We start from the raw sequence: 17,382 nt of genomic DNA, 5'->3' as shown, positions 1-17,382 counted from the left end.
CCTATTTCATAATTCATGTCTCACTGAAAGGGTCAGTTCACTTCTCACATGAAAAGCTGTGTTTAATCAGTGAGTTGCGGCTCTGCTCTGTACATCCCGGGCTGTGTATCACTGGGACGCAGTGAGTCAGCCAGCTCCGAGTCCCCAGAGGGAGCGCGGCACGGCACGGCTACAGACCCCGCCCGCGCGGAGAGAGAGGAGCGAGCGCGAGCTGGAGAGAAGGGTGGGGGGTGGGGGTTATACTTACACCGATTCAGGGTGCCGGTGAGTGTTGTTGCCGCCATAGGTGGAGGTTGCATGGGAGCGTGTTCGGATTAAAGCTGTGATCATCAGCGGCTCCCACCGGCCGCGCCGGTCAGCGTGACGCACAGGAAAGTGGAGGCGCACCGCGGCTGGAGTCACATTGGATAAGAGCCAGTGACAGCGGAGGGATCACCAAGTTGAGATGCTGTGAGAGCTTTGTGGTGTGTGTGTGTGTGTGTCTGAGAGACAGAGGAGGAGGAAGAGGAGGAGGAGGATGCTCCTGTCTCGCAGTTGTTTTTTCTGTGTGATAACTTTGGACTGAAAACAACGCCAAGGAGCGCGCTCGTGTGTCTGGGATGTATTTCTTTGGACTGCAATCAGAGAAAAAAGGTCAAGTGGACGCAGTTTGAGGCTGTGGAGAGATTTGTGCGCGAGGAGAGGCGCGGAACAAAGCGTGCGCCAGGCTGAATCCCCAACACAAATCTGGGTAAACAAATATGACGGCCGATTTTGACGTTGTCTCGCGTCTGCTGATGATCCAAGACATCGCTGGTAGAATTACAAACCTCGGGTGAATTCTGGAGTGTGATTAAGAGATTTTTAATTTCGGGGGGACCTAATCCAGGTGGCGCATCTATCTCCCCGGCTGCGCGTAATGGGAGAAAAGTTTCGGACCTTGCAGAGGAGACGCACTCGCAGCATCCCGCCGACGACGCGCTTCTGAATATCATGTGAATCCCGCTCTTCAGTCCGCCTCAGACCAAGTTTGAAAGTGAATCTCAGCCTTTCAGCATGACTTGAAACAGCAGTGGGGTTACCGGAACTCGCATGAAGCCAGTTAACGATCCATGAACCGCCGAACCGATTTGTCCAAAGACGCGCAGACGGACATTAATGATCTAACGAGGATTTCTGCAGCAGCAGCAGCAGCAGCAGCAGTACTGAGAGCCTGATCCCAGTGAGAGTAAGAGAGAGAGAGAGAGAGATCCCCCCTGGATGTCTATGATGTTGTGCCAGCTCGGGCAGAGGTGTGTGATGGAGGTGGTGGTGCTGACCATCCTGTCCTGGGTGTCCGTGTGGGCAGAGGAGAAGATCATATTTGACAGACACGCTGTCTACTGGAACAGCTCCAACCCCAAGTGAGTTTTACTTCGGCCTAAGTGTGTGTGTATGTGTGTGTGTGTGGCATCGTTTGTCTACCTGCTCTAGAAATAATGCCAGACATTTCCAGTGAGCCTTGAAATGTAAAAGGAACCTCCACATTTTTTTTCTGTGCCATGCTGTCTGAACACACTCTTTATTTCCTATTTTATTCTCTTTCTTCTTGTTTCAGCAGTGTTTTCAGCTGAATTTTGCAATATTGATGTCTTTTACGACTGAGCAAGCAACACACACACACACACACACACACACACACACACACACACACACACACACACACACACAGGCACAAGTGGAAGTGTGTGTGTGCACGTACGCTAGATATTTTGTTCTGTGGCACTGGGAGCTCCTTTTGTCTTAGACAATGAGGGCAGCCTGCCTCCTCCTCTCATCAATGTCTAGAGATTCTCCTTCTCTCTCTGTCACTGTCTCTCTCTCTCTCTCACACACACACACACACACACACACACACACACACACATACATACACACACGCACAGCATTTACCTTTCTTTCGGCTAATTTCAGCCACTTGTGCCAGTAAACACGAGTCGCACATTATTTCTCTGTCAATTGCGAGCACTTGTGCAAAAACCACATCTATAAACAAACAAATACAAAGGGAGACATAAACACACACGCGTGCACAAGGCCTCACACACGTGCACGCGCCCTAACACACACACACAGTAACACACACACACACTGTTGTCTTTAGCCGGGCCTCTCATTGACATGGGGCAGAGCACACTGGGTCCGTCTGTCTAATAGTTTGTGACAACCTGGCCAGCCTCCCTCTCTCTTTCTTTCTCTCTCTCACACACACACGCACACACACACGCACACACACTCTTCTTCTCTCCCCTCCCATCTTTTTTTTAACCTCCGTCTCTCTCCCAGGTAGATAAATAAACAGTGAAAGTGCTCCCTCTCGCTCACTCACGGCTGAATTAGTCCAAACTAACGGTCCTGTCTTTCTCTCTGCATCAGCCAAACACACACACACACACACACACACACACACGCACTGAGCTAACAGGCCTGTCTCTGACTGCATCACTTTTCCACAGAAGGCTTCTCAAATATTTAACAGGCAAGGGGGAACATTTTCTCCCTTTCTCGCTGTCTCCCTCTCTCTTTCTGTCTTTCTTTTTCGGCTCCCTGTGCTCCTTCTTTCTCACCACACACACACACACACATACACACACACACACACACACACACACACACACACAAACACCTACACGTTGCAGACGTCACAGGGTAAATTTAAGCTATATGGACGGTTGCTGGGGGCGCTGTTATTCCGTCAGGGTCGTACGGAGAAGTTGAAGCAGAAAGGGGGCACATCAAAAATGCATTGCTACTAAAGCAATGAATCTAGACTCTGGAGCCCCGGCGAGGTTGGTTCCCCCTGTTAGACCCTGGCACTGTCATTGCTCATGCTGCGCCTTTTTCTGCACACACACACACACACACACACACACACACACACACACACACACACACAGCTTTTTCCCCGCTGCACTTGTGAGGACCTTCCACTGACAACATTCATCCCTCAACTTTAATCTAAAGCTAATTCTCTTTCTAAACTTTGAGGATTACGGCAAGTTTTGTTGAGAACGAGCCCACTGGCAGAAAGAGATGAGAAGACAGGCATCCAAATCGTCCCAGCTCATGTAAAATTTAGGCTACGGGATCATTCTGGTTTATTACAACTGGGGGTTTATTTACATAGAGTTGCCCATAATAGTAAGACTGTGTTCACTGGTAAGTTATTTCCAAAATTGCATTGGTGGAGGAAGTCATATCCAGTGCTTCCACAACATCACTGTGTGAGAGCATTCAGAATCTTACCAAAATAAAAGCACAGAAGTCGCTATCAACACCATTTACTGACAGTTATATTTTATTGTTGCCGGTGGAGTTGGAGCTAAGTTTGAACTACTTTTGATACAGTCCAGTGGCTCCCAAACTAGGAGTCGGGCCCCTCTGAAATCTGAGCAGTCGTGAGATAAGTAAAGACAACACACTCTCACTCCAACCTCGTTTTGGTCATGGGCTTTCCATGTCCAAATATGACGTGCAAGGTACCCTGGGTGCGTTGGGTGCTGACGTTCTGGGACACTGTGTCAAGTTCTGCCTGTGTCATACAGTCTATTTCAAAATAAAAGCACTATGTCGATACAACACTGGCGAATTGATGTATTTTTTCCTAACGCACATGGTTGGGTTTAGGAAAAAAGAACAGGGTTTGGCTTTATAATCTTACAGGACGCGAACACTGCTCTCCTGGGTGAAAGTTGGTTAGTGGACCCGTCTACCCATCTAAGACTACTCCAACCCACCCTGCTTGGACTTTCGTCTTAATTTTCATTTTTGTCCCGCTGCGTTTAACGTTAAACTATAATGGTGACCAGTTGCGTGTAATGCCATCGTGAAAGGACTGCTTTGTTCGTCAGTGTCTGATACTGCAAGTCACTGCTTAAGCGCTGGATTTCGACGACTTCGGAGTGAGACCAGGTCGGTTATAACCAAGCAGCAACCTCCAGGGCTAAAAAATGAAGGCAAAACAAAAGTGCCAAAAACTGCAGTTCTTTGAATGGCCGCTTGAAACGGACTCCAGAATCCAGTCAAGTCCCATAGACACCCGTGTTAAAATATCCAGCTTTACAGCAGAAATAAACAGGGTTAAAGAAAGGTACAATAACAGTTTTAGTCTCTATGGCTTATTTCCTCCTTCATGACAGCTGCACAGGGGGTTCATTTTTTTATAACTCACCCGTTTACATTTTATTAACGCTTAAAGATGTGCATAATTAAGGGCAGGCCATTTTGACTGACAGGCTGTCTGTTGGCTTCTCAGTCAGATCCACCCCTCGCTCCTCCACAGCGCCACCTTCTTGTCCAAATATGGGGGCTTTCCAAAACCAGACGCCACCCACTCCCACTCTGTCGTGGAGTGTAACTCCGTTTGTAGTGATCTAAGCAGTTGAATGACGCACCGTCCATCAAGGTGTAGGGTTTAACTACAGCTGCAAACTTTGGTACAAACTGTGGCAGAAAGAGGAACTGTTGTAGCTTTTTGTAACCATGAAGAAAAGTAAAGCTTAATCCAATTTTATGTTCCTCATATGTATTTATAGCACTTTAATCTGTATGTGCTGCCATAGGCCTGCCTGAATATTTGCATGTTGTGTTTTTTATCATCAAAGAAATAAGTCAATAAATCTATATATATAAAATAAATAAATAGAAATAAAACTTACCTCTAAGCTTCTTTGCTGTAATTTCTTTTTTTCTTTTCTTTTCATTTATATTCTATTTGTTTTCTAGAGACTAGAGAAGGATGTATTTTATCCTTTATACCACTGGTTCCAAACTGGTGGGTCGTGGTCCAAAAGTAGGTCATGGGTCCATTCTGAATGGACTGAACTGACTTTTATTTTGAAGTGCTGTGTCCTTCTGTAGTGAGTGACTAACAAACAGCTACTTGACAGAGACAGCTAACCAGCTTGACGACACAGCCAAACACGAGGATGACGCTGAATATTTTAAACCTTGAACTAATGAGTAAGGAGAAATCTGGACCTCGTGGCTGGACCAGGTTTGAACCACTGCTTTATACAGTGTTTAATGTTTATTTGTACGGAGCGTCTTCCATGATGAACACAATGCAGCGTTGCACATACCGTTTAAGGGTTTCATAACTCACTTCCACTCCTCACTAGTTGGTTTGAGACGTCACTCAATGTAGCAGACCCTCCGTATGAACGTGGAAACAATGAAAGCGGGTGGGGAGAGGATGCCAGGGGTAGTTTGAGAAAGGCCCATGATCACATCTAGCTCCAAAAAGGCAGGATGGCTTCAGTGCTGAACTTAAAGATTCAAAACAGGAGTCTTCAGAAAGATGGGTGATGGGTGGGTCACTGCAGCCTCATCCGTTATTTGCACAGTCTATTAATGCCATAGAAAGAAGAACAAAACAAAGCTCTGCAGCACAGATTTGTATAAATGTTTTAGACTGTTCTCTAATCATTGTTTTGTTTTGTGTGTGTGAAATGATGGATAAATTGACCTCTTTGCCTCAAACAGATATTTAAATAAAACTATTTGAGAGTTTTTAGTAGAACGTGGAGGCTCATGCACACTTCAGTAACTTGTAGACAGGTGCGTAGGAGGAAAGAGAGGAGAACTTTTAGTAGGGAAATAACATCTTTAGAAGTGGAAGTGTTAACAATTTTACTGACTTAAAAAGGAGCCCCAAAGTAGGCTCTACTTCTCTGTGAAGGGTAACAAGCCAAAAAGTTTGGGAGCAACTGGTTAAAGTGTATTTTATCAGCTTATCCAATGATTTATGTAAAATCTTAAATTGGGGAGTAAAATAATGATATTTCTTCTCTGAAATGGAGGTAAGGTAAGACAACACGTTTACATGTCGTTTTCTATATGTTCTCTGACATTTATCCTAACGATATGAGGCAGTCTTTGTGGAGAAAAAGCTCGTTTAGTGGACTAACTTTGCACTTGAAGGTTGCCCGTTCACTTACGTTTTAACAGGTCTGACGCTACTAATGCGCCCCGGCTGTATCTAGGCTAACGGCTAACATGCTAACTATTATTTTTATGTCACTAGTCACTTGAAACAAATTTAGGACGATAGGAGACAGGTTGAAATAAACTGAAATTTCCCTTTAAAGTAAGAAGTAGCATCAAAATGTAACACTCAAGTAAATAAAGCACTTGATTAAATGTACATTATGTTCCACCAGAGCAAAACTGTCCACTATAAGAACCCATCACAGTGAATAAAGTGACGATATGGTTAATTTTTTTTTCTTAATAATTCATGTTTTTATTGGTTTGAGAGGCTCGGTACATTCGTATATTATGGCATTCGTATATTATTTTCAGGGCATACAAAAATACAAGGAATGTATTTTTTTTCTAATATGGAGGTGGACTCCAGTACATAAATTAAATCAACAAATAAGCCCCCAAGGAAAGAAAACACGTCACACATATGTCCCCATACATCACTCTACAGGGTCACATCATCACTGAGCAAGCTCATAATTATGTAGGCGTATCTTCCATTCTGATATGAGTCCATAACTGGCCCTTTCTCCTGATCACCATTTATTCTACTGAGCGTACCTTCATAAGATGATATTTTCACCATTGCATTAACCTGTTCTTTCAATTCCAGGGCCAGGGTGTTGTTTTCCAGTGTGTTAGAATAACTTGACAGACCCACAATAATAACAGGAAATGCACACTTGGATACATTTGGTAACTTGTTAAACTTTAACCTATCCCATGTGGTGTATTTTTGCACATGTACAGTTTTGCTTTGTAATGATGAATAATTTACTTCTTATATTCTGCTTTTGGTTTTGCCTCCAAGTAAAGTAGTTCAGATAGACTGGCTAAACTGTTGGATTGTTTGCAACTTGTTGTATCATCTGATCACACTTTCATTAAAGCAGTGTCACCTTATTCCCAGAAGTCAGTCATTGCATTGCTTATCAAAGTGTAAAGATAAATGAGAACAAAATGGCGGTGACACGGTGGTGCAGTGGTTAGCATTGTTGCCTCACAGCAAGAAGGTTCCTGGTTTGAATCCCTCTCCCTCTGTGTGGAGTTTGCATGTTCTCCCCATGTCAGCGTGGGTTTTCTCTGGGTACTCCAGCTTCCTCCCACAGTCCAAAGACATGCAGGTTAACTGGTGACTCTAAATTGTCCGGTGGTGTGAATGTGAGTGTGAATGGTTGTCTGTCTCTATGGGTCCATCCCAAGTCTCTTAAATTACTGCTAGTTATCTTATCTAGCCGACTTTGCTAGCTGTTTAGCCCCTCCCACCTAGGAAAAAATGCGAGGAGCTAGCGCTAGGAGCCATGAGCGAGCATTGTCGGTTTAAGAGACATGAGACGTCCTTTCCACTGAAGCGTCACATGAAGTGACGTCCATTCCTGATGACGGTAGCACCGCTGGATCTGCTCCGTAAAGCAGCCAGCGTCTGGCATTACTATGGGTACATCCCAAGTCTCATTATATTCGCTGACCAAAACAGTAGCCCCTACCCCCTGCCGTCATGACTCTGGTCGCACACTTTTGCATGTAGCAGCCGCACATCACCGACAGTCCGATGAACAACGCAACGGGTTGTGACTGAAATAAACCTAATTGCAACATAACAATCTTGCATAAAATATCATTACTCTTTGAAGTAGGTACGTGAATTACAGCGATTCATTGCAAAGAATGCATGTAACGGGTACACTTGCGCTGTTTCTCCGCCATCTCGTTCAAATGTGCCAGATGTAGAGGGCGGGTATTTACACGTCATGGCGTTCAGCTGAAAAACTCTTCCGGATAGGAAGCTCTCGACCATCCTAGCTCGTAGCTGCTTAAAGCTTGCTGCTAGCTCCTAGCGCTAGCTCCTCGCTGCACAAATAAGAGACTTGGGACGGCCTAAAAGATGGCGGACCTTGAACGACTTCCGGTTCAAGCGAGGAGCTAGCAGTAGCACTATAAAAATAAGAGACTTGCGACGGACCCTGTGTGTCAGCCCTGTGATAGTCTGGTGACCTGTCCAGGGTGTACCCGCCTCTCACCCAGTGTCAGCTGGGATAGGCTCCAGCCCCCGACGAAACCTAACAGGATAAGCAGCTACAGAAAATGAATGAACAAAATGGCCAAAGCTACAAAAATATATCGATACAAAAGCAGAATTATCCCTTAAAAGCCAAGGTAAATGAATGCTGAGATTGCTTGATAGGTATATTATTTACAAAATGAACATATATATATATATATATATATATATATATAAATAAAGATATTTTCATGGCAGTTTAAAACAGCCTCAATCATCTGAATGTACCTGTGTGAAGGAGACTGTGTGACAGAACCAGAGTGTGTTCTTTGCAAAGGCAAACATGCAGCGTGGGAGGCTACCTGCCCAAAGAGAGCAAAATAATTAAAGCCAGAATGAAGTAAGGAAGCAGGTAAGACAAGATATGTAAGACAGGGAGCTAAGGAGAAGAAGTTTGACAGGAAGCATGAGGAGTATTGTTTGTGTGAAGACCAGATGAAGTTTTTGGCCTTTGTGGCAGCAGTTATTAACTGTACCGCTGGAGCTGAAAGAAAAACGGAGAAAATTGAGATAATCATAGATGTGGCGAGGAGATTTCAGGATGGAGAAGACGTGCAGCAGCTTTTGAGAGAAGCTTTTAGGCTCTCCGAAACAACCAGGAATTAAATTGACAATAGAATGGGAACTAGGAGGGAAGGGCTTAACCAGTAGGTGGCGGTAATGCAACCTTGTGGATGCCAACCACCATTACAAACCAAAGAAGAATATACCTGTGGTGGTGTCCCTTACATTAGGTTCGTTCGAGATGAGCCAGTCCTGCGCAGATTCGATCACCGGCGATCGCCGCACAATGCATGCCGGTTAGTTTTGTGTCCGACTTCATCCCGACTTGCTCTGACGTTTTACAAAAGTGGACGGCGATAAAACCGCGAGAGCGAGGCGGCCGCAGTTTTTAGAGCCAGGCGGTGCAGTTGCTCTCCACTGACTGCACCGCCTGGCTCTCACCTGATCTAACAGCTGATTGGTTCAGATGTCGACTCAACAAGATGACGTTTTAGATAAACTACTCATTTGTGTTGAATTCTAGAGATTGAGATTGTATTTGTCTGACCTGAAGGTTTATTCTGTGAACAGAAAACATGTTGTGTGACTGATGGTGAGAACAAACTGATATATGGGTCTGATCACTTTTTTAATGAACTGACATCATTCCAGACAGGATGTAAGTGTGTCTGTGACTTCCTGTACGGACTGAAGGCTGCTGGAAACTGTCGGGAAACTGTCCGACTTCACTGCGGCTTTTTGTCACCGCCCCCTGCTGCGGGCGCCTGCTCTCGTCTACTTTCCAGGCGAGGCGCAGTTCATCTCGAACGAGCCTATTCACCTGTCACCCCCCCTGACTTCTGATTGGCTTATGTGATCACATGTCAAAGAGAAACCAGGAAGTGTTGTGGTGGTGGAAGTGTGGAGGGCCCTTAATGCTGCTGGAAAGATATCATCTCCATCTAGCTGCTTCTTCAAGGTAGGACTGACACCACATGTTGAATCCAGAGCTCACACTTAGACTTTCTGAGAGATGCTAGGCGACTGGTATTGTGGAGGAGAAATTTCACACAAAATGGCATCCTTAAATGAACTTTTTTTGTGCAGCCTATCACGACACATTTGGTGTAGGCGACTGTCTCCCAGGCGAAGCACAACACCAGCACAAATATATCTGAGAGCTCATACTTGTCACCTATTAATACACTGGATGGTGATTTAGTCGGCGAGGACTGATGAGAAGCTCGGAGACTGTGCAGGAATAATGAGTCCCATCCAAACTGCAGCTATTGTCTGAGGCAGAGAAGTGACACAAACAGCTGGGAAAACGAACAGCTGTGTGTCTTAATTGATCACACAACATCAAGCACACAGCTTGTATTGAGCTATCAGGATGCGTTGTCTCTTCTTGTGTTCATCAAAAGTTTGCTCCCACCATAAAACAGCTTGAGAAGGACGTCCTGTGCAAGGTCACAAGTACTGACTTGAATTTGTAGGATTGATAATCAATGGCTGTTTTGCTCCGGCTGTGTAAACTTTTCCTAAGAAGGGAAAACTGCATGAAGTGAAAAGTCACGGTGCAGTGGAGGGATGCTGCGTGACAACTTTCCTGAGATAATGGCAGATATTTGGCTGGCTGCATCAGCTTTACTTTCAGCCTGACTGTCTCTTAATCCAGTTGAAACATGCAGCACCTCAGTGAATGATCTCCCGAGGTCGCATGGATGGTTTTGGTGTTAGTTGTACGTCAGTTGCGTGTATGAAATCCTTTTTAAGATGCTAACCATAAACTTTAAAGCAACTATAATCATTATCTTCATAGTAACAATAGATCAAGCACTACATGTGATGTTAAAGGGGTCACATGTGCACCGATCAGCCCATTAGTTTGGTTTGGTTCACTGTCGCTGCTGTCATCAGCATCGTTGAGCTGTTTTTTAGTTTTAAAAAATGACTGCATGCGACCTGCCCAGCACAAAGTCGCAGTTGATCACGTGCTGCATTTATTTATTGTGTCCTTTAAGCCATAGTTGTCAGTGTAGATTGTGAGAGGTGCGTTCAAAAGTACGAATGATGTTGTCACAGGTGTGTAAGTGTTGCTAAGTGTCCATTTTTCAGGGTGCGATGACTGCGTCCTAAGATAAAGTTGAACTTTCGGACCACAGCATGTGCTCTGTTGGGGTGGGCGATATGATCCCTAAAATAATATCACGATATTTCAGGGTATTTTTGCGATAACGATATTCTTGACGATTTGATAAATTAAAAAAAAAGCTCATAATTAATTTAAGAAAATAGAATTGCAACAAAACCATCGATATAGTTTTACAGTTTGTCTTCAAATATCCAGTAAAAACTAAACAAAAATGATCTCTCATTTCTTTAGTTTGTAAACAATAACAGTAACTCAGAGTGAGATTCAGATTCTGTTACAATATTAATAGTTCAACAAAATAAAATCCACCACTAATTACACATTCAAACAGCTGCCAAATACAAAAAATGTCCCCTGGGATCTATCTATATACATAAATCAACAGATGATGTCCTTCTTTTAGTAAAATCCTAAATGATTGACTTGTGTTTTTTTCCACCTGGACCTAGCTACAACTTGACATTCGACAACATCAACTTACTTAGCAATCATCAGCGCAAATCTGTATGACAAAAAAGAAAGTATTCATTCAATTTAATATTTTTCATAGTTTATTTGTGGTTTTGTACTTAATGTAAAGTAAACATATAATTTTACTGTAGAGTAGATTGCTACTGACTTTTGATGGAGATATGATGGAGATGTGCTTGGCTTTATGATGGCAAATAAAGCAGTTGCCCCCCTTTTTTTATTTAACATGAGTTCTTTGAATATGGGTGTAGTTTTGAGTTTCAGTTGCTCTCTCTATGGCAGGACAGTTTAAAGGCACTGTTATGAAGATCTAAAAGGTCAGGAGTTGGAGTAGGGGCAGAAAAGTTCAGCAGTGTCCTAAGATGATCACTTTAAATGTGTTGCCTAACCACAGTATTTGGTAATCCAGGTTGCGGAACTAACTGGTCATATGTGTATCAATCAATCAATCAATCAATCAATCAATCAATCAATCAATCACTTTATTTGTCCCCAGTGGGGCAATTAGTTTCGCTATGTGTGGGACGGGTGAAGTATTGCATGTCGCAGTTTTGTTTCAGCAGTTCTTAAAAATCAGCCCCATGCAGGACTCTGTGGTGATACCCAGAACTGGGCGATCCGTCCCACTGACATGATTATGAACACTGTAAAACAACGCCTGGAAGATAATCAGCCCTGACCTCGGCATTTCTGGAAAGTAGGTTATGATTGCTTTGCAGCATCATGCTCAACCTGCCTCTGCACTCCTTGAAAGTTGGCACAAAAGTAGCACCCAGCGCCCAACCTTACTGGTACAGGTCACCTACCCGAGCAGTACGTGGCATGTGTATGAGTCCTCAGCAGCTAAAGAAACAGACTCTTCCCTCAGGAGGGTGAATACTGGAGTTGAGTCACCAGGGGGCCAGAAACACAAACTGAGTGCATACCTTGTTTTGTATCTACGTGTTTGATATGTTTAACAGTTTGTAAAATATTCTCCATAAAAGATGCTAGATTTCACACCACTCAGAGACAGTAAAGCACAGATTTTTTTGCAGTAAATATGCAAATATAACATTATCTATCAAAAAGTATTTGGTTTCTATTTGTTTTGTTGTACTAACATTATTATAGGAAGCAAAAGACAGCCTTGTGTTTGTCTGTGTCTCAAATTGGGGTGAATTTGATTTATTGTGTGGAGCTCAGAGCGTTGGCAAAAAAATGACAACTAGGAATTATCATCAGCAACATGTTGAAAAAACTGCAAACCTTCACTGAACGTACCTTCAACCTTTGTTGAAATTAATTTTTGTTTTGAGCATCACAATAAAATTCATCCCCATCATATCAGAGTGACAGGTGAAATTTCAGGAAATTATATCTCAAAATTTTGGCATAAAAAACAGAAACTATCTATATGGTGAGACGCCACCAGTGGCAGGCAGAAAAAGGTTTTATGCAACTTAAGTGAACTATGGAAACCCTGAGAGACAAGATGATTTTTTTTTTATTAATATATATAGATATATATTTTTTGCAGGTGATGTTGGACCAAGTTTATCTCATGTAGGAGATATTATTTCCTATGTTGAAGAAACATACAAACGATACTATTTCCTATGTTAAAGAGATATGTAAGACATATTTTCTATGTTGAAGAGATATACAAGACATATTATTTCCTATGTTGTCGAAATATATGGCTTAATATCTCCTATGTCGAAGAGATACATGAGATATTATCTCTTATGTCGAAGAGATATATAAGCAATATTATCTCCTATGATGAAGAGATATATGAGATATTATCTCCTATGTTGAAGAATTATTCCCTACATAGGAGATAATATGTCTGTCTGACATAATATCTCCTACATAGGAGATATTATGTAGCTGATAATATTGCTTATGTATGAGATATTATGTCCTGTTAGAGATGACATATTGGACATATTATCTCCTATGTTGAAGCGATATGTAAGTAATATTATCTCCTATGTTGAAGAGATATATATATAAGCAATATTATCTCCTATGTTGAAGATATATATATATATATATAAGCAATATTATCTCCTACATAGGAGATATAATCTCATACGATAGAGAGTTATGTAAGTGATATTATTCCCTACGTAGGAGATAATATGTCTGTCTGACATAATATCTCCTACATAGGAGATATTATGTAGCTGATAATATCGCTTATGTATGAGATATTATGTCCTGTTAGAGATGACATATTAGACATATTATCTCCTATGTTGAAGAGATATATGAAATATTACTTACTATGTTGAAGTGATATATAAAGAGATAAATGTGTAGGAGATATAAGCTTCTATGTTAGAGAGTTATATAAGATATTATTGCCTACGTAGGAGATGAAGAGACATATAGGACATATTATCTCCTATGTTGAAGAGATATATAAGACGTATTATCTCCTATGTAGGAGAGTTATACATGAGATATTATTCCCTACATAGGAGATAATATCTCATAAGTAGAAGATAATATCTCATGTGTAGGAGCTAAACTTAGGTTTAGGTTTTTTTCCTTGCCTCTGAGGGTGTATGTAGTGAACTGACCCTTTAAGAACTGCCATTTCGCTGTAGCCACTGAGGAAACTGTTGCTGAGATATTTCCCAATAAGTCATTCTCTCTCCATTAATATTTGTCCACTTCCTCTCCGACAACCTCATTCTTGCCTGCTCTACTTTTCCCTCGCACGCTTTTCTGGCATTAATCACCATCCACGCTGACATGTTTTAATAGTTTTTTACCTGCTAATTAATTGTGCTGCCGTTCTGTTAGCCAGGTGCCTTGATCTCATCAAGTCTAACCTGGATAAGTCAAGATAAATAAAATTATTTAAACATATGTTCCTACTTGAGCGAGGAGGCATACTACAAATTGGCCAAACCCTTTATATCAAGGGCTCTGGCTCTCAGCAGGGCCTATCTCTTTCAAGGTCTTGCTGGATAATAGAAAATGTACGAGATAATCCAATTCAAACAGCTCCGGCCACTTTTGGTCACGGTGGGGAGCAGCACTCACACACACACACTCGGGGTGTTGTCCACGTTGTGATGAGATACGTGGTGCTGCACAGTAACAAAGTACCATAACACACATTATCACAACAATGCTGCAACACTACAACAGGATCTGGAAATCTTCCAGACCCACATAAAGGGATTTATGCCACATGCAGGAAGGAATATTGGAGGAACACACACACACACTAGTGGAAGCTCGATGTAGGTCACAAACTCACACACACACCCGCACAATCGCATACAACCAGAATGGCTGTCCATTGAATACAAGGTTAGGCTGCCTCCATTTTTCTATTTACTCGCTGTCATGTACACACACTCGCAGTGGAAGCTCGATATGGGACACACTCATATGCACCCGAACCGGCTCTCTATTGAGTAAAAGCCCATCCTTTTTCCTCTTGTTGGCTGGCAGACAAGCGTGCACGTGCACACACACTGAGCCCCCTTCTGGCTCCCAGGCCCGTATTATAAAGCTTGCAGGTGAGGGGCTTTGTTCACCCCGAGCAGCTAATGTGCTCAGAGCAATGGGCTCTCCTCCATGCACACACACACACACATACACACACACACACACACACACACACACACATATACTGGCTCAATGGTCCAGAAGGAGCACCTTATCTAATCCCATGGTTTATCCTTCAAAAGACTTTCTTTTCCTTTTCTTCTTTGTTCCTCCTCTCTCCTCTCTCTTCATCTCTGTGTCTTTGAGGAACTCCGTGTCAGTGAGAAGCGCTGATGGTTGACGACACTCTCATTCTATGGGACAGAATCCATCTCCTTGGAGACGCACACACACACACATAAACACACACATGCACCCACACATCCTTTGAGGAAGAAGTGTCTTATGCACGGATCACCCACACACTCATACATATACTGTCACACAGAAAGTTTAATACACACACACACACACACACACACCACACGCACCGGCCGCGCGCCACAAGTCCTTGCACATAAACCCACACACACGCTGTCTTTGCGTCGCGTCCCCTGTGGCGCCCAGTGATACGAGTAGTCACTAGCACTTCCTCAGCCCTACCACACACACACAGGCACACACACACACAGATTTGCATCCAATTTACATGGAGACTTGTAGTCACCCCCGCTCAGTTACTGACAGTTTGTCAGACTCAAACCTGCCCCTGGGTTAAATCCATCTTTCACTGCAGCCGCCACCACCACTGCCACCACCACCCACTCCACCTCTCTTTCTCTCAAGCCTTCTTCCTTTCTTCCTCTCTGTCTTTGTGTCTTCCTATCAAGCTCTCATCTTCCACTCTCTCTTATCTCCTCTCTCTTGTACTATCACGACTCTCCCCCCTCCCGCACACATCCCGTGTGGTTAGCATGTTTTTCTTCTACAGGACCCTGAACTGTACACACCGCCTCAGGCAACCTCTTTCTGTACATAAAGCCTCTGTACATCAGGCCACATGTTCATGCAGTGACCTACATGATTGGACAGTGTATGCGTTTGTTTAAAGTGTCAGCACAGCTGTGGTTGGTGTTGAGAGAAACCAGCCTCGAGAGTAATCTGTGGAGTCCAGAGCTTCTCACGTCGAGCTAAAAATGATACTTTGAGTAATTAAAGTCAGGGGCTCCTGCATGGCAAATCATTTCTCCCAGCTCAGCATGAGAGACAGTTACATAACAAGATCTAGTGTTGCTGATCTTAGTCATCAGCACATTCAATACAATGATTGGCAGGTGGAGGTCATCTAAATATTCAGGGGCATTAGAGTGGAACAGTTTGCCTGCTGATGTTAAATGCACTGCCAGTTTCTCCAGTTAAAGCATGAAAGTCAAAAAGAGGCTGTTTGACTAAACACTTCTGTGATTCTTGACCAGAGAGGTGTTACTGTGTTTGTGCTGGATAGAGAAAACATGGCTCGACAATATATCCATATTATATCAGTTATGTTATATGGAACTAGATATCATCTTAGATTCAGTAAGTGTTGTCTTTTCCTTGTTTTAAAAGCTCCGTTACAGTAACATGATGTCATTTTCTGAACTGACTGTTGTAGCTGTTCTGTTATTTGCCTTTATCCTCTTAGACATTATATCCCAACCCACTCACTAGAATAAATGTTGGCATTGTGTGATTCTGCAAATCACGGATATGTAACACTTGTATGCCATTATTAAGTAGATATATTGAAACAATGCTGTGCTGCTAATGTGTGGTTGTGTGGTTATGTTTAGGCACAAAAAAACAAAGGTTATGGTTTGGAAAAGATCATGTTTTGGCTTAAAATACCTGGTTTTGGTGGCAAAATCACCACTGGAAATGCAGTAATGCCTCGGTAAAAAACACAAGCTTTTGGTGGTAAAATCGCAGCTGGAAATGCTGCAGTGCTCTACTAAAAAACACACTTTTAATGGCAGGCTTGTTGCTGGAAATGCAGTGATGGCTTGCTAAAAAGCACCCATTTTTGATGGAAAAATAACCACATGGAATGCAGTGATGGCTTGCTAAAACACACGCTTTTGATTGCAAAGTCATTGCTAGAAATGCAGCAATGGCGAGCTAAAAACACAAGCTTTTGGTAGCAAAATTGGACCTAGAAATGCAGTGATGGCTCGCTTAAAAACATATTTCTGATGGCAAAATCGTCCCTGGAAATGCAGCGATGGCTCACTAAAAAGCACCCACTTTTGGTGGAGAAATAAGCACTTGAAATGCAGTGATGGCTTGCTAAAACACACGCTTTTGATTGCAAAGTCATTGCTAGAAATGCAGCAATGGCACGCTAAAAACACAAGCTTTTGGTAGCAAAATTGGAGCTAGAAATGCAGTGATGGCTCGCTTAAAAACATATTTCTGATGGCAAAATCGTCCCTGGAAATGCAGTGATGGCTCACTAAAAAGCACCCATTTTTGGTGGAAAAATAAGTGATTGAAATGCAGTGATGGCTTGCTAAAAGACACCCTTTCGTTTGCAAATTCATTGCTAGAAATGCAGCAATGGCGCGTTAAAAACACGCTTTTGATGGCAAAATTACTGCTAGAAATGCAGTGATGGCTCACTAAAAAATACAAGTTTTTAGAGGCAAAGTCACTTTGAAAATGTAGCAATGGCTTGCTTAAAAGTCGGTTTATATACATGTAATCAGAATATCACTTTAGAAACACTGATATTATACAT

General features: G+C 42.7%; 1 protein-coding gene across 1 annotated transcript in view; it reads left to right on the top strand.

Moving 5' to 3' along the window:
- Positions 1-270: 270 nt before the first annotated feature.
- The window catches only part of efna2a (ephrin-A2a), a 135,155-nt gene continuing 118,043 nt past the window's right edge, over positions 271-17,382 (top strand). Inside the window, exon 1 of the mRNA XM_049597212.1 lies at positions 271-1,382. Coding sequence (XP_049453169.1) covers positions 1,240-1,382 — 143 coding nt within the window. The 5' untranslated portion in view covers positions 271-1,239. The remainder of the gene's footprint in view (positions 1,383-17,382) is intronic.

Source organism: Epinephelus fuscoguttatus, linkage group LG14 (assembly GCF_011397635.1).
Source record: "Epinephelus fuscoguttatus linkage group LG14, E.fuscoguttatus.final_Chr_v1".
Classification (NCBI taxonomy): Eukaryota; Metazoa; Chordata; class Actinopteri; order Perciformes; family Serranidae; genus Epinephelus; species Epinephelus fuscoguttatus.
The sequence above is the reverse complement of the archived record's forward strand: the minus strand, read 5'-3'. Positions and strand labels throughout refer to the sequence as shown.